Source organism: Oncorhynchus mykiss, chromosome 24 (genome assembly GCF_013265735.2).
Source record: "Oncorhynchus mykiss isolate Arlee chromosome 24, USDA_OmykA_1.1, whole genome shotgun sequence".
Taxonomy (NCBI): Eukaryota; Metazoa; Chordata; class Actinopteri; order Salmoniformes; family Salmonidae; genus Oncorhynchus; species Oncorhynchus mykiss.
The window spans coordinates 38,983,084-39,000,824 of record NC_048588.1 but is presented as its reverse complement, the minus strand read 5'-3'; the positions used below and the strand labels follow the sequence as shown (position 1 = coordinate 39,000,824).

General features: G+C 47.4%; 3 protein-coding genes across 4 annotated transcripts; 2 read left to right on the top strand and 1 right to left on the bottom strand.

Annotated features, from left to right (window-relative positions):
* Nucleotides 1-52: 52 nt before the first annotated feature.
* LOC118944041 (proline-rich protein 2-like) lies at nt 53-1,842 on the top strand. The gene is made up of 2 exons (XM_036961566.1): nt 53-1,300; nt 1,402-1,842. Exons 1-2 carry the CDS (start codon nt 53-55, stop codon nt 1,840-1,842), a joined length of 1,689 nt encoding a protein of 562 aa, XP_036817461.1.
* A 31-nt stretch (nt 1,843-1,873) lies between these two features.
* LOC110503438 (serine/arginine repetitive matrix protein 1-like) lies at nt 1,874-11,153 on the top strand. The gene is made up of 3 exons (XM_036961565.1): nt 1,874-2,106; nt 8,203-10,101; nt 10,351-11,153. The coding sequence occupies exons 1-3, from the start codon at nt 1,874-1,876 to the stop codon at nt 10,502-10,504; spliced, it is 2,286 nt and encodes a 761-aa protein (XP_036817460.1). The 3' UTR covers nt 10,505-11,153.
* Nucleotides 10,556-17,218, bottom strand: psmd8 (proteasome 26S subunit, non-ATPase 8). Of its 2 annotated transcripts, none has more exon segments than NM_001165187.1 (7): nt 10,556-11,462; nt 13,962-14,073; nt 14,178-14,278; nt 14,517-14,682; nt 14,813-14,915; nt 16,825-16,897; nt 17,056-17,175. In NM_001165187.1, coding segments are annotated over 7 exon segments (804 nt in total). In that variant the 5' UTR covers nt 17,167-17,175; the 3' UTR covers nt 10,556-11,324.
* Nucleotides 17,219-17,741: the final 523 nt, after the last annotated feature.

Genomic DNA, 17,741 nt, shown 5'->3' with positions numbered 1-17,741 from the left:
TTAGAGAGACATAATAGTTATTTTCATTTTCACAGGAAGTTAGTGAGAGAGGATGGGCAACAGCCACTCAGAGCAGGAGCAACAGCCCGAGAAAAGCCTTGTGAGGGGCGACACTGAGAAGGGAAAAGCGAAAGAGGCAGAAAAGACCACCACTAAGGTTTCCACCCCTCTCGCTCCCACCCCCAAGCTCTTAAGCCCTGTGCCACCCAGTCAGTTCAAGGGCATCCCAGACTTCACTGTAAACATGGGGCAAGCTTCCCTGTGCTCACTGCAGGCAACCCCATCTCTATCAAGTCTCTCCACAGAGAGCCCAATGAGCATGCAGGCTGTTCCTACGTCCTCTGCTACCCCTTCCTCTCCTTTCTGGCATACCCCTATAATCCCCCCCCACCCATCCCAGACAACGTCTTTACCAAAACCTCAGCCACAGGGCCCATCATCGCAGGAGGCAGCCCTGGCCCCCAACCCTCAGCCAACACAGCAGAGACCAGCACCAGTGGCCCCCAACCCTCAGCCAACACAGCAGAGACCAGCACCAGTGGCCCCCAACCCTCAGCCAACACAGCAGAGACCAGCACCAGTGGCCCCCAACCCTCAGCCAACACAACAGAGACTAGCGGCAGTGGCCCCCAACCCTCAGCCAACACAGCAGAGACTAGCGGTAGTGGCCCCCAACCCTCAGCTCACACAGCAGAGCCTAGCACCAGTGGCCCCCAACCCTCAGCCAACACAGCAGAGACTAGCGGCAGTGGCCCCCAACCCTCAGCCAACACAGCAGAGCCTAGCACCAGTGGCCCCCAACCCTCAGCCAAAACAGCAGAGACTAGCGGCAGTGGCCCCCAACCCTCAGCCAAAACAGCAGAGACTAGCGGCAGTGGCCCCCAACCCTCAGCCAACACAGCAGAGACTAGCGGCAGTGGCCCCCAACCCTCAGCCAACACAGCAGAGACTAGCGGCAGTGAAAGCAATGAGAAAGGCTTCACTTAGGTCTCCTCAGAACCCTGTCACCCCCACTGCCCCAGCCAAGACCCAGCCCACCCCCACTGCCCCAGCCAAGACCCAGCCAACCCCCACTGCCCCAGCCAAGACCCAGCCAACCCCCACTGCCCCAGCCAAGACCCAGCCAACCCCCACTGCCCCAGCCAAGTTCCAGCCCACCCCCACTGCCCCAGTCAAGACCCAGCCCACACCTACCATCCCAGGTAAGACCCAGCCCACACCTACCATCCCAGGTAAGACCCAGCCCACACCTACCATCCCAGCCAAGACCCAACAAGATCCTCCTCCTCAAAATATCACTGCAAGGTCAGCACTGATTAAGATTAGTCAACCCGATGGAACACGTATTACCCTTGATGAACTGAAGTCTAAACTTAGAACCCTTTGTGGTGACACTCACAGCAGCACGGGCACAAGCGGCAGCACGGGCACAAGCGGGAGCACGGGCACAAGGGGGAGCACGGGCCCAAGCGGCAGCACGGGCACAAGGGGGAGCACGGGCACAAGCGGCATCACGGGCACAAGGGGCATCACGGGCACAAGCGGCAGCACGGGCACAAGGGGGAGCACGGGCCCAAGCGGCAGCACGGGCACAAGGGGGAGCACGGGCACAAGCGGCATCACGGGCACAAGCGGCATCAAGGGCACAAGCGGCAGCACGGGCACAAGTGGGAGCACGGGCACAAGCGGCAGCACGGGCACAAGCGGGAGCACGGGCACAAGCGGGAGCACGGGCACAAGTGGGAGCACGGGCACAAGCGGGAGCACGGGCACAAGCGGGAGCACGGGCACAAGCGGGAGCACGGGCACAAGCGGGAGCACGGGCACAAGTGGCAGCCTTGAGGATAGAAAGTCTTTGCCTATATCACCACCAATGGTTGTTACTAAACCCCAGAGGAGATCCAGGAGACCAGATGGAACATCTATTACTCTTCATGAACGGAAGGATGGACTTCCAGAGAACAAGAAAACCAGCACCCCTAGTGGTGACACTGGCAACAAGGGCACAATCAGCAGCACTGAGAATAAACCCACACCCACTGGTTCTCTCAAAGTGCCTCCAAACTTTGTGCTCTCTAAAAAGATTCTGAAAAAGATTGAGCATAGGTGAGTCCCTGGTCTGTCTGTCCCTCTACCTGTCTGTCTGTCCCTCTACCTGCCCCTCTACCTGTCTGTCTGTCTGTCTGTCTGTCTGTCAAATCAATTTTATTTGTCACATGCACCAAATACAGCAGGTATGAAATGCTTACTTATTAACCAACAATGCAGTTAAGAAAATAGAGTTAAGAAAATGTTTACTAAATATACTAAAGTTAAAAAAAATGTCAAAGTAACAAGAAAATAACAATAATATTACAATAATGCTATATACAGGGGTACCAGTACCAAGTCAATGTGGAGGCTATATACAGGGGGTACTGGTACAGAGTCAATGTGGAGGCTATATACAGGGGGTACCGGTACAGAGTCAATGTGGAGGCTATATACAGGGGGTACTGGTACAGAGTCAATGTGGAGGCTATATACAGGGGGTACCAGTACCGAGTCAATGTGGAGGCTATATACAGGGGGTACCGGTACAGAGTCAATGTGGAGGCTATATACAGGGTGTTACGGTACAGAGTCAATGTGGAGGCTATATACAGGGGGTACCAGTACCAAGTCAATGTGGAGGCTATATACAGGGGGTACCAGTACCGAGTCAATGTGGAGGCTATATACAGGGGGTACCAGTACCGAGTCAATGTGGAGGCTATATACAGGGGGTACCAGTACAATGTGCGGGGGTAAAGGTTAGTTGAGGTAATTTGTACAGTAGATAGGGGTGAAGTGACTATACATAGATAATAAACAGTGAGTAGCAGCAGTGTAAAAACAAAGGGGGTCAATGTAAAGATTAGCTGATTAGCTGTTCAGGAGTCTTATGGCTTGGGGGTAGAAGCTGTTAAGGAGCCCTTTGGACCTAGACTTGGCATTCCGGTACCGCTTGCCGTGCGATAGCAGAGAGAACAATCTATGACTAGGGTGGCTGGAGTCTTTGACAATCTTTAGGGCCTTCATCTGACACCGCCTGGTATAGAGGTCCTGGATGACAGGAAGCTTGGCCCCAGTGATGTACTGGGCTGTACGCACTACCCTCTGTAGCGCCTTACGGTCGGATCACGTTGAGGGAGGTTGTTGTCCTGGCACCACACTGCCAGGTCTCTGACCTCCTCCCTATTGGCCGTCTCATCGTTGTCAGTGATCAGGCTGTTATGTCGTCAGCAAACTTCAAATCAAATCAAATTTTATTGGTCACATACACAGGGTTAGCAGATGTTAATGCGAGTGTAGCGAAATGCTTGTGCTTCTAGTTCCGACCATGCAGTAATAACCAACAAGTAATCTAACAATTTCACAACAACTACCTTATACACATTTATTACATCCAATTTTAAATTATTAAAGTGGCTAAAGATGAGTCAGTGTGTTGGCAGCAGCCACTCAATGTTAGTGATGGCTGTTCAACAGTCTGATGGCCTTGAGATAGAAGCTGTTTTTTAGTCTCTCGGTCCCCACTTTGATGCACCTGTACTAGAGGTTGACCGATTATGATTTTTCAACGCTGATACCGATACCGATTATTGGAGAACCAAAAAAAGCCGATACCGATTAATCGGCCAATTTAAAAAAACTAATATTTGTAATAATGACAATTACAGCCATACTGAATGAACACTTATTTTAACTTAATATAATACATCAATAAAATAAATTTAGCCTCAAATAAAATGAAACGTTCAATTTGGTTTAAATAATGCAAAAACAAAGTGTTGGAGAAGAAAGTAAAAGTGCAATATGTGCCATGTAAAAAAGCTAACGTTTAAGTTCCTTGCTCAGAACATGAGAACATATGAAAGCTGTTGGTTCCTTTTAACAGGAGTAGGAATTTTTGGACAATTTATTTCTATACGATTTGTATTTCATATACCTTTGACTATTGGATGATCTTATAGGCACTTTAGTATTGCCAGTGTAACAGTATAGCTTCCGTCCCTCTCCTCGCCCCTACCTGGGCTCGAACCAGGAACACATCGACAACAGCCACCCTCGAAGCAGCATTACCCATGCAGAGCAAGGGGAACAACCACTCCAAGTCTCAGAGCGTTTGAAACGCTATTAGCGCGCACCCCGCTAACTAGCTAGCCATTTCACATCAGTTACACCAGCCTCATCTCTGGAGTTGATAGGCTTGAAGTCATAAATAGCTGCTGGCAAACGCAGTAAAGTGCTGTTTAAATGAATGCTTACGAGCCTGCTGGTGACTACCATCGCTCAGTCAGACTGCTCTATCAAATCATAGACTTAGTTATAACATAATAACACACAGAAATACGAGCCTTTGGTCATTAATATGGTCGAATCCGGAAACTATCATCTCGAAAACAAGACGTTTATTCTTTCAGTGAAATACGGAACCGTTCCGTATTTTATCTAACGGGTGGCATCCATCAGTCTAAATATTGCTGTTACATTGTACAACCTTCAATGTTATGTCATAATTACGTAAAATTCTGGCAAATTAGGCGGCCCAAATTGTTGCATATACACTGAAATGACACAATTTCACCTGGTTAATATTGCCTGCTAACCTCGATTTCTTTTAGCTAAATATGCAGGTTTAAAAATATATACTTCTGTGCATTGATTTTAAGGCATTGGTGTTTATGGTTGGGTACACGTTGGAGCAAGACAGTCCTTTTTCACGAATACGCACCGCATCGATGATATGCATCGCAGGACACGCTAGATAAGCTAGTAATATCATCAACCATGTGTAGTTAACTAGTGATTATGATCAATTGTTTTTTATAAGATAAGTTTAATGCTAGCTAGCAACTTACCTTGGCTTACTGCATTCGCGTAACAGGCAGGCTCCTCGTGGAGTGTAATGAGAGGCAGGTGGTTAGAGCGTTGGACTAGTTAACTGTAAGGTTGCAAGATTGAATCCCCGAGCTGACAAGGTAAAAATCTGTCGTTCTGCCCCTGAACAAGGCAGTTAACCCACTGTTCCTAGGCCGTCATTGATAATAAGAATGTATTCCTAATTAACTGACTTGCCCTAGATACATAAAGATAAAATAAAGGTGTTAAAAAAAAAGCGGACAAATCGTTGTCCAAAAATACAGATTTTTTTATGAAAACTTGAAATCGGCCCTAATTAAATCGCCCATTCCAATTAATCGGTCGACCTCGCCTTCTGGATGATAGCGGGGTGAACAGGCCGTGGATCGGGTGGTTGTTGTCCTTGATGATCTTTTTGGCCTTCCTGTGACATCGGGTGGTGTAGGTGTCCTGGAGGGCAGGTAGTTTGCCCCCGGTGATGCGTTGTGCAGACCTCACTACCCTCTGGAGAGCCTTACGGTTGTGGGCGGAGCAGTTGCCGTATCAGGCGATGCTCTCGATTATGCATCTGTAAAAGTTTGAGTGTTTTTTGGTGACATGGCAAATTTCTTCAGCATCCTGAGGTTGAAGAGGCGCCACACTGTCTGTGTGGGTGGACCATTTCAGTTTGTCCGTGATGTGTACGCCGAGGAATTTAAAACTTTCCACCCTCTCCACTACTGTCCCGTCAATGTGGATAGGGGGGTATTCCCTCTGCTGTTTCCTGAAGTCCACGATCATCTCCTTTTTTTTTTTACGTTGAGTGTGAGGTTATTTTCCTGACACCACACTCCGGGGGCCCTCACCTCCTCCCTGTAGGCTGTCTCGTTATTGTTGGTAATCAAGCCAACCACTGTAGTGTCGTTTGCAAAGTTAATGATGGTGTTGGAGTTGTGTTTGGCCACGCATTCGTGGGTCTACAAGGAGTACAGGAGGGGACTGAGTACGCACCCCTGGGGCCTCCCTGTTCAGGATCAGCGTGGCAGACGTGTTGTTGCCTACCCTTACCACCTGGGGGCGGCCCGTCAGGAAGTCCAGGATCCAGTCGCAGAGGGAGGTATTAAGTCCCAGGGTCCTTAGCTTAGTGATGTGCTTTGTGGGCACTATGGTGTTGAACGCTGAGCTGTAGTCAATGAATAGCATTCTCACATAGGTGTCCCTCCGTCTGTCTGTCTTTCTGAATATACGTCTGTCTGTCCCTCTGTCTATCTGAATATCTGTCTGTCCGTCCCTCCGTCTGTCTGACCCTCCGCCCGTCTTTCTGAATATATCTCTGTCTGTCTGTCGGTCCCACTGTGTGTCCCTCTGTCTATCTGAATATCTGTCTGTCTGACCCTCCGTCTGTCTCTCTGAATATCTGTCTGTCCGTCTGTCTGAATATATGTCTGTCGGTCCCTCTGTCCGACTGTCTGTCCCTCTGTCTGTCTTTTTGGTTGTGTTTTAGATTCCTCGTACATTATGTGATTTGACCACGAGACCGAAGATAAAAAAAATCAGGTGTAAAAAAAAACCATCTGTCAAAAGTAAAGATACCTTCATAGAAAATGACTCAAGTAAAAGACACCCAGTAAAACACTACCTGAATGAAAGTCTTAAAGTAATTGTTTTTAAATATACTTACGTTTCAAAAGTAAAAGTAGAAATCATTTCATATTCCTTATATTAAGCAAACCACAGCACAATCTGGTTTCTTTTTACATTTACAGATAGCCAGGGGCACACTCAGACATAATTGACAAATTAAGCATTTGTGTTTAGTGAGTCCTCCAGATCAGAGACAGTAGGGATGTTCTCTGTTTAGTGAGTCCTCCAGATCAGAGGCAGTAGGGATGTTCTCTGTTTAGTGAGTCCTCCAGATCAGAGACAGTAGGGATGTTCTCTGTTTAGTGAGTCCTCCAGATCAGAGGCAGTAGGGATGACCAGGGATGTTCTCTGTTTAGTGAGTCCTCCAGATCAGAGGCAGTAGGGATGACCAGGGATGTTCTCTGTTTAGTGAGTCCTCCAGATCAGAGGCAGTAGGGAGGACCAGGGATGTTCTCTGTTTAGTGAGTCCTCCAGATCAGAGGCGGTAGGGATGACCAGGGATGTTCTCTGTTTAGTGAGTCCTCCAGATCAGAGACAGCAGGGATGTTCTCTGTTTAGTGAGTCCTCCAGATCAGAGGCAGTAGGGATGACCAGGGATGTTCTCTTGATAAGTGAGTCCTCCAGATCAGAGGCAGTAGGGATGACCAGGGATGTTCTCTGTTTAGTGAGTCCTCCAGATCAGAGACAGTAGGGATGACCAGGGATGTTCTCTGTTTAGTGAGTCCTCCAGATCAGAGGCAGTAGGGAGGACCAGGGATGTTCTCTGTTTAGTGAGTCCTCCAGATCAGAGGCAGTAGGGAGGACCAGGGATGTTCTCTGTTTAGTGAGTCCACCAGATCAGAGGCAGTAGGGATGACCAGGGATGTTCTCTGTTTAGTGAGTCCTCCAGATCAGAGGCAGTAGATGACCAGGGATGTTCTCTGTTTAGTGAGTCCACCAGATCAGAGGCAGTAGGGATGACCAGGGATGTTCTCTTGATAAGTGAGTCCTCCAGATCAGAGGCAGTAGGGATGACCAGGGATGTTCTCTGTTTAGTGAGTCCTCCAGATCAGAGGCGGTAGGGATGACCAGGGATGTTCTCTGTTTAGTGAGTCCTCCAGATCAGAGGCAGTAGGGATGACCAGGGATGTTCTCTGTTTAGTGAGTCCTCCAGATCAGAGGCAGTAGGGACGACCAGGGATGTTCTCTGTTTAGTGAGTCCTCCAGATCAGAGGCAGTAGGGATGACCAGTGATGTTCTCTGTTTAATGAGTCCTCCAGATCAGAGGCAGTAGGGAGGACCAGGGATGTTCTCTGTTTAGTGAGTCCACCAGATCAGAGGCAGTAGGGATGACCAGGGATGTTCTCTGTTTAGTGAGTCCTCCAGATCAGACACAGTAGGGATGACCAGGGATGTTCTCTTGATAAGTGCGGGAATTTCACAATTTTCCCATCCTGCTAAGAATTAAAAATGAACACTTTTGGGTGTGAAGGAAAATGTATGGAGTAAAAAGTACATCATTTTCTTTAGGAATGTAGTGAAGTAAAAGTAGTCAAAAAATATAAATAGTAAATTACAGATACCCACAAAAACTACTTAAGTAGTACTTTTAAAGTATTTTTTACGTAAGTACTTTAGACCACTGTGCATTTTTGGTGTGGTTTGTTTATAGGCGTCAGTCAGGTTGTCATGTTCCCCGATCCTCTCCCTCCTCAGGATGGAGTATGTGAAGAAGCAGGAGAGTCTGCCTCCCCCTCCCAGCCCACTGAGGAAGGCGTCAGTCAGGGCAGCTCTGAACGGAGTCCCCTTCATCGAGGCTGTCAAAACTTCCACGCCTAAAGTCAAGCCTGCTCACAGAGAGGCCAAGGCCCAGAAAGCCAAGACCTCCAAATCAGACTATAACTTCAACACTACTGCCCAGACAATACAGCCAGCATGCCAGCCACAGAACAACCCAGAGCCTGCTAGCAAACCAGACAAACCACCTGGAACTTTAGCAACACCCGTCCCAAATGCTGCCTCATCTGTCCCAAACAACTTGTCCTTTTCTCTTGGGACAACCACACCTTCAGCACAAACCCAGAAAGAGAAACGGTCTAAAACCCAACCTCAGACTAAAGCAGCCCCTGAGGCTCAGGGCGCTGGTAGCACCTCGACCAGTTGCACCACGAGCATCACCGGTAAACCAGCGGGGACAGGAAGCAGCAGCCAGCTCACCTTCACTCCCAACTCTGTGAGCGGACGTGCCCAGGCTGCCAGACTGAGGCTGAAGCAGATGAGAGAGGACAAGTCCAGGGCTCAGCCAGCAGAGGACAGGTCCAGGGCTCAGCCAGCAGAGGACAGCAGAGAGGACAGGTCCAGGGCCCAGCCAGCAGAGGACAGCAGAGAGGACAGGTCCAGGGCTCAGCCAGCAGAGGACAGCAGAGAGGACAGGTCCAGGGCTCAGCCAGCAGAGGACAGGTACAGGGCTCAGCCAGCAGAGGACAGCAGAGAGGACATGTCCAGGGCCCAGCCAGCAGAGGGCAGCAGAGAGGACAGGTCCAGGGCCCAGCCAGCAGAGGGCAGCAGAGAGGACAGGTCCAGGGCTCAGCCAGCAGAGGACAGCAGAGAGGACAGGTCCAGGGCTCAGCCAGCAGAGGACAGCAGAGAGGACAGATACAGGGCTCAGCCAGCAGAGGGCAGCAGAGAGAACCACCTCTCGACAGAGCCACCCAGAGCTTCACATCGAGCTCCAGTTCAACCCCCACCACGACCCCTCACACCAGGACCAAGCCAATATCGAGGCCCTATCACCATCAAGCAGGGACAGAAGCCCTCAAGAGGACAGCCAGAAGCCAGACCCACTACAGAGGGCAAGAAACAGCCAGAGGTCAAACCCTCAGAGGGCAAGAAACAGCCAGAGGTCAAACCCTCAACAGAGGGCAAGAAACAGCCAGAGGTCACACCCTCAACAGAGGGCAAAAGTCCACAGCTGCTGCAGGAGGGCATCATGGAAGCATCAGGATTCACCAGGACACACTACACTAACTGGTACGCATCTAATGCCCAGTTGCCCTCCTTTACAGAGCCCATGGTTGCCGAGGCAACACAGCTGATGGACAGGTATCAGAAGTATTGTAATGAGTTCCATTATCCTGATGGCAAAGGTGTGGTAGACTTCTCCAAGTTCAGCATGTCTACAACACTTGGCGGTAAGGTGAGGGAGGTGGATGATCCTACAGAGGTAAACGCAGCCTTTGAGGAGTGGTACAGTGGCATCAACCCTTTCACACCTAAAACTCCTACTGCTGCTGACATACCCACTACCCAGCTACCCCAAGCCTCAGACTCAAAACCCACGCCAGACACCCCAGCCAAGGCTCCTCCCGCCCAGTCCAGGAAGAAACGGACACAAGCGATGGCTCAGTCCAGGAGGGCAGAAAAGGTGAAGACAAAGGATACCAAGAAAGTGGAACAAATTGAGGATATCCCACCAGCCTCTCCCCCGTCTCCCAAGTGCCCTCCCTACCCGTCAGGCTCCTGGCACCCGTTCACGGTGGATAAGTCCTGCTCGCGCCAGGCCCGCTGCCAGCACCGTGCCACTAACGCAGCGCTGCCACCCAACGTCACCAAGTGGTGAGTCACACTAACACACTTCAACCTTAGCCTCGCTACCTATCAAACTACACAGCGTTGGCTCCGTCATTTGATATCTCATTCCCCTTGTGAGTGTAGTGTGTGATATAACACTATTGATATGTGTCAAGCTATGGCACCAAGTCACAGAGGAAAGAAAATATCCTATTTCATTCCTATACTAGCTTGATCCTTTCTAGTCGCCCCCCCCGTTGGAGAAAGACAACCTGTCTCTTCTCCCCCCATCAGGTTGAACGTGAGGAGGAACTACCTGTGTGAGCCCCCCTGGGTCACCACGGCAACCCTAGCCACCTCCCTAGCGCTGAGAGAGAGAGAGGAGAGACTCGCTAGTGACAACACACATTCATTCACAAATACTGGAGGAAATATTTATACCAAGTAGTACAGTAGTCATGTTAAGTCACCTATTAAAATTACACTGTAGACCATAAGTCAGGAACAAAAAGATTTTATTATTTTAAAAATGTCAAAAATGTTGATAATCTTTCAGAAACAAACATTCGTATTTTCCAGATGAATTAGATTACAAACCATTGAGGAGGTGGAGCAAGACATTAAACAAATACTTTTACAGCAATTCTCTTTGTCAGTTGCCAGGAGACGAGGCCAGGAGGGCATTGAAAACCCTAGAGTTTGAAGATGATACCTCAGACGACAAGGAGAAGCCAAATAAGCAGGTGTAATAACGCAGGACGTCAACCATTTAGAGACATATGGAAGACCACCACTGTATTGGCCACTATGCTACAGCACACTATGAATTAGTAAATGGACTGAGAGGAAAATGGCAAATTACACCCTATTCCCTAGACATAAACTCTCCAAAAACGTTCCTCAAAGCAGTCAGGGTAAATAGAAACTTGGACATTAGAATGTGCCAACACGTCAATCTTTAAACTCGGGGGAACTCCTAGAAAAGGTGGACAAGGAGCCACTGAACAGACTGACCTTAGATGTGAAGTGATGACTTTATTTCAGTTCATTTTACTGCGATGCGTAAAACACACTGTCAGACTAGGATGTAAAAAAAATAATAAACTTGCCTCGTCTCTTATCAGCGCCGTGAGAAGCAGGTTGAGTGGTACAGAATGACAAAGTGTTGGAAAATCTACCAGTCTGACAATCTGTCAGCATTTGAGGACTGTATGTTTGCATGTGTCTGTGTCATGAATATATCTAGCTTCTGTAGTACGGCGCTCTCTCTACACAATCATCTCCAGCTGACGTGCATATTCGATGACCTGCGTAGCCAGCTCGGTGGAGGGGATGTTGACTTCCTCTGTCCTCTGCTGTTGGCTACTGAACGAGTAGTAGCCATCTGGGCTCTGGGTCCAGCCCCGCTGTAAACACAGACAACTTTAATATGACGAGAGGCTCTGGGTCCAGCCCCGCTGTAAACACAGACAACTTTAATATGACGAGAGGCTCTGGGTCCAGCCCCGCTGTAAACACAGACAACTTTAATATGACGAGAGGCTCTGGGTCCAGCCCTGCTGTAACACAGACAACTTTAATATGACGAGAGGCTCTGGGTCCAGCCCCGCTGTAAACACAGACAACTTTAATATGACGAGAGGCTCTGGGTCCAGCCCTGCTGTAAACACAGACAACTTTAATATGACGAGAGGCTCTGGGTCCAGCCCCGCTGTAAACACAGACAACTTTAATATGACGAGAGGCTCTGGGTCCAGCCCTGCTGTAAACACAGACAACTTTAATATGACGAGAGGCTCTGGGTCCAGCCCCGCTGTAAACACAGACAACTTTAATATGACGAGAGGCTCTGGGTCCAGCCCCGCTGTAAACACAGACAACTTTAATATGACGAGAGGCTCTGGGTCCAGCCCCGCTGTAAACACAGACAACTTTAATATGACGAGAGGCTCTGGGTCCAGCCCCGCTGTAAACACAGACAACTTTAATATGACGAGAGGCTCTGGGTCCAGCCCCGCTGTAAACACAGACAACTTTAATATGACGAGAGGCTCTGGGTCCAGCCCCGCTGTAAACACAGACAACTTTAATATGACGAGAGGCTCTGGGTCCAGCCCCGCTGTAAACACAGACAACTTTAATATGACGAGAGGCTCTGGGTCCAGCCCCGCTGTAAACACAGACAACTTTAATATGACGAGAGGCTCTGGGTCCAGCCCCGCTGTAAACACAGACAACTTTAATATGACGAGAGGCTCTGGGTCCAGCCCCGCTGTAAACACAGACAACTTTAATATGACGAGAGGCTCTGGGTCCAGCCCCGCTGTAAACACAGACAACTTTAATATGACGAGAGGCTCTGGGTCCAGCCCCGCTGTAAACACAGACAACTTTAATATGACGAGAGGCTCTGGGTCCAGCCCTGCTGTAAACACAGACAACTTTAATATGACGAGAGGCTCTGGGTCCAGCCCCGCTGTAAACACAGACAACTTTAATATGACGAGAGGCTCTGGGTCCAGCCCCGCTGTAAACACAGACAACTTTAATATGACGAGAGGCTCTGGGTCCAGCCCCGCTGTAAACACAGACAACTTTAATATGACGAGAGGCTCTGGGTCCAGCCCCGCTGTAAACACAGACAACTTTAATATGACGAGAGGCTCTGGGTCCAGCCCCGCTGTAAACACAGACAACTTTAATATGACGAGAGGCTCTGGGTCCAGCCCCGCTGTAAACACAGACAACTTTAATATGACGAGAGGCTCTGGGTCCAGCCCCGCTGTAAACACAGACAACTTTAATATGACGAGAGGCTCTGGGTCCAGCCCCGCTGTAAACACAGACAACTTTAATATGACGAGAGGCTCTGGGTCCAGCCCCGCTGTAAACACAGACAACTTTAATATGACGAGAGGCTCTGGGTCCAGCCCCGCTGTAAACACAGACAACTTTAATATGACGAGAGGCTCTGGGTCCAGCCCCGCTGTAAACACAGACAACTTTAATATGACGAGAGGCTCTGGGTCCAGCCCCGCTGTAAACACAGACAACTTTAATATGACGAGAGGCTCTGGGTCCAGCCCCGCTGTAAACACAGACAACTTTAATATGACGAGAGGCTCTGGGTCCAGCCCCGCTGTAAACACAGACAACATTAATATGACGAGAGGCTCTGGGTCCAGCCCCGCTGTAAACACAGACAACATTAATATGACGAGAGGCTCTGGGTCCAGCCCCGCTGTAAACACAGACAACTTTAATATGACGAGAGGCTCTGGGTCCAGCCCCGCTGTAAACACAGACAACTTTAATATGACGAGAGGCTCTGGGTCCAGCCCTGCTGTAACACAGACAACTTTAATATGACGAGAGGCTCTGGGTCCAGCCCTGCTGTAACACAGACAACTTTAATATGACGAGAGGCTCTGGGTCCAGCCCTGCTGTAACACAGAAAACTTTAATATGACGAGAGGCTCTGGGTCCAGCCCTGCTGTAACACAGACAACTTTAATATGACGAGAGGCTCTGGGTCCAGCCCTGCTGTAACACAGACAACTTTAATATGACGAGAGGCTCTGGGTCCAGCCCCGCTGTAAACACAGACAACTTTAATATGACGAGAGGCTCTGGGTCCAGCCCCGCTGTAAACACAGACAACTTTAATATGACGAGAGGCTCTGGGTCCAGCCCTGCTGTAACACAGACAACTTTAATATGAGATGGGACTAAACTCAAGTTCTAAGGATAGCCCATACTGTCAAATCCAGGAGCATGTTCAGTTAGCCTGGTCCCAGATCTGTTTGTGCTGTAAAGCCAACTCCTATGGTCCTTCGTCAAACAGATCTTGGACCAGGCTAGTGTTCAGTAGGGCACAGAACAGAGTAAAACAGACATGAACTAACCTTGTTGGCATACTCTGTCATGTTGTTTGGGGAGGAGAAGAAAAGGACTCTGGTAGCTTCGTTGAACTGAATCTGTTTATAAGCCTTCTCTATGCACCCAGCAATCTCATCGCTGAAACAGAGAAGGAACACACAGTGTCATTGACCGGACCACCAGGATGACGCATCCAATCCAGGCAAAAATATTCATTCATCCAATGTCATGCTGTCTCTTACCGGATGGTGTCTAGCAGAATGTCTATGAAGAAGGTGTAGCTCTCAGCAGGGATGTTACCTTTGGCCAGAAACACCTTGTTGTAACTTCCCTCCATCAGGTACTGACAGGAAGTTAAACAAACAATTCAAAAGAGACATTCTACAAGTCAGTTCTACACATGGAAGTTAAATGGCTCCACAAAGATAAACAAAGATAGAAATGAGAAAAGAACAAATGAAGAAGACATCTGTAAGGTGAAAATTTGAATTCCTGCTGAAGACATTTAACTAGGTCAACGAAGGCCAGAATATGACTCTTCTCGGGGGAGATGACGAGGGCCTGAAAGCAGTAGCAGTTACCTGCTCTAAGGAGACCGGGTGGCGGATGTAGACGTTGGTCTGGATGTCTTTAGCAGTCAACCTCTCCAGCTCTGTGTGGAACTCTGACACGCGGTTCTGGGACAGCAGAAAGAGGAGATTCAGGCCCAGTAGCTGGTGCATGTAGGCCGACTCTGGCAACTCATCCCTGGACGGAGGGAGAAAGTGAGACACTGATCTAGTTGTTTGAACAAGCATAGGTTGAGGTGCTCTGGGAATATATCGAGAAAGATTTAAGCTATTATTTTTGAACATGAAAACAAAATAAGTGACATTACTTGTAATCAAAGTAGTAACATTTGAGCTGGGCCATGTATCTCTCAAAGGAAGGGATGTCCTTCTTTAGGATAGCCCACAGAGCCCCGATCTCCAGAACATCACCTGAGAAACAACGTAGACATATCTGTTAGCCACTGTTGTCATCCAGTTGATATATGATCAAACCCTGATATCTTAATAAGTTATCACACACCGAAATTATTCTGCTGATTCTGAGCAATGACTCTGGAAAGTCCTTAATAATTGACAAGCGTGTAGGAAGACATAACAACAAAAATATGAGGTAGTTAGCCTCGTCGCCCCCGGGAGACCTGTACAGTTCCCGTCGCTGAAGACCACATCCTGTACCCAGAAAACATATTTACCAGCTCTCTGGTTGACCTGTTTCAGGCTATAGAATGTGTGAACACTGGTCAAAATAAAAAAATGTTTACATCAATTTTCTGATGCTCACTCCCTAGTCCCTATACTCTGTTGTGGTTGCCATGAGAGATTAGTGCCTGATCCAAGATGGCAATGCACCTTTAGGGAAATATGTGAATTCGGTCAACTCTGGAAAAGTTGGATATAAATACATTTTCACACGTTGTATAGCCCGAAACGACTGGTAAGGCATTCCAGATTTATAGATTTGCCTTTGTGATGAGAAAAGTTTCTGGGAAATAGATCAACCAGGAGGGCTGGTAAATATGTTTTCGGGGTACGGGATGTCACCGTCGGCGACGAGAGGTCAATATGTAACTTTAGTGCATTTCCAAGTAACATGATAATTCAGATGGCCACTCCAACTTCACTCTCATGTGGGTGCTAGCAAGCAGGCTAGGTAATGCTAGGTATTAAACAGCCAATCCGGTAGGGTCTGGAAGCTCCATTGAGCTTCGATTGGTCAATAACCTTGTGATATCACAGAATATTTACATACGGTTAATCTTTCCCAGAGAAGAAGAGGCCCAACTCAGCAGAAAAACTGTCTCCATCCAGCAGGTGGTGTATTTTCATTGTTTCACCCACCAAGCAAGGCATTTTTGTATAAGGTCAATGTGTCAAATTTGGTTAACAAAAAAAGATTGCTTACTTGCTGCGTGGGGTTCATTTGTTCTAATAGATGTTTCATAATATTTAAGTTATGAGTGTTCTGATAGGACATGACATCCCAGCCACTTAAAAAAAAACACTATATCAAGAGTAGCTATGCATATTCAGAGCATAAGGTTAGTATTATCTCTCCTTTCAATACAGGCGGTTGACGTCAACAACCCACAGCGAATATTCAAAAAAGGATTACAATAATAAGATGTTTCCACCAATCCAAAGAATGGATAGACGAGAGCTAGACAGCCCAACTGTGCCGCTTTGTGGACAACGACTCCCACTCCTAGGTCCAAGAGACATGCATCTTGTTAGTGTATCCATAATCTTCTGCTTTCCCTCCCTCGCATTACCCAAAGGTCCCTCCAATTCCCTCAATTGAAAATGAACGGGGCTCCGTTGTTTCTTCGCCCCCATCGTGTTGTAAGTAAATGCACTGTTACAGGTCTCACTGAGAGAAGAGGCTATGAGTTAGCTGGGTCATTCCAACTGTAAGGTGCTATTCGGACCTCAACTTTTGAATGAATATATATAAAATCAGAAAAAGTACATGTTTGACTTCCACATCAGCATATTGGTCAAGCTCAGGCACTTAAAACATTTGGGGTCCAATTTTCCAATTTGTTACGTGCATAAACATAGCAGGGTTGTAAATGTTGAGCCTAAATTGACCATAGCTCTGAGTGAACAAGACCTGAGCTAGCATATTGGTGAACAGGATTTTAACTATCAAACATATTTTAACATTTACAGACTAACATGAAGGTAAAAAGCTACTGACATTATATTTAAAATATTTAAAAATAATTTTAAAACCACATTTGACACTAAATAATAAGTTATATTTCCTGGGGCCAGAAAAGGCAGCGCATTGTAGGAACGTTTGCCAGTTAGCATTTTGATGTGATAACTAGTAACTTACGAGCTAAAATAAGCTGCTGTTTGGTGAGCTTAGTTCCAGTCGTTGGTAAGAAGTTTAACTCCAATAACGAGATCTGTAGAAAGAAATAGCAACGGACGGTTGATATCTTTGTAAAAACAATTGGTTACGTTAGCTTAGCTAACGTTAGCTTAGCAATACTAGCTAATTGACAAAATACAGTATAATTTAGGTTCGAGGGTGAAGAAACTAAATATTGTAATAGTTTTTTACCTTGAGCTTGCTCAAAATTTCTCCACATTTGTTCAGATTTGGATTTTTCTTGTTCCATTCCGTTTTCAATGTTTCATATAGCCCCGCGGTCTCTTTCAGTACAGACGCCATGGTGATTCTGCAAAATGTACGACACCGGACGCTTTGAATACGGTACGCGACTGTCGTAAAACAGCTCTGTTGATAAAGAGTATAGATTATATTGACAAGATAGTCAAGTGACCACTCGAACAATGGAAATACTTTGCCCGAACATTTTTATTTTCTTGTCTGAATATTGTCAAGATCGACACATTCTCACATAGCCGTTGCTAAGTCATAAATTGACACTTCAAGTCTTGTGCTGTTTATTTCGGATTGTTTAAAAAAAAAAAAACGATGAAGATGTTCAGATGAAAGTATAAATGCAATTTGTTGACCCCCGAAACACCTTGGACTTGGATACACATTATCCCGAATAAAAACATCTGTTAAATTCGCTGCTCTGTTTTGCTAGTTTTTAAGTCTTCATTTCATAGGGAATTCTCGGATATACATCGCCAAAATGTTGATAATAAAGGTGCTAACATGGCAGCCGTTCTAAAACATGGCCAAACCAGATATTGCTCTGGGTGGGACCATTTAAGCCAACGAAAGAGCAGATTTTGTATGTGTGTAAACTTTATTTAGCTAGGCAAGTCAGTTAA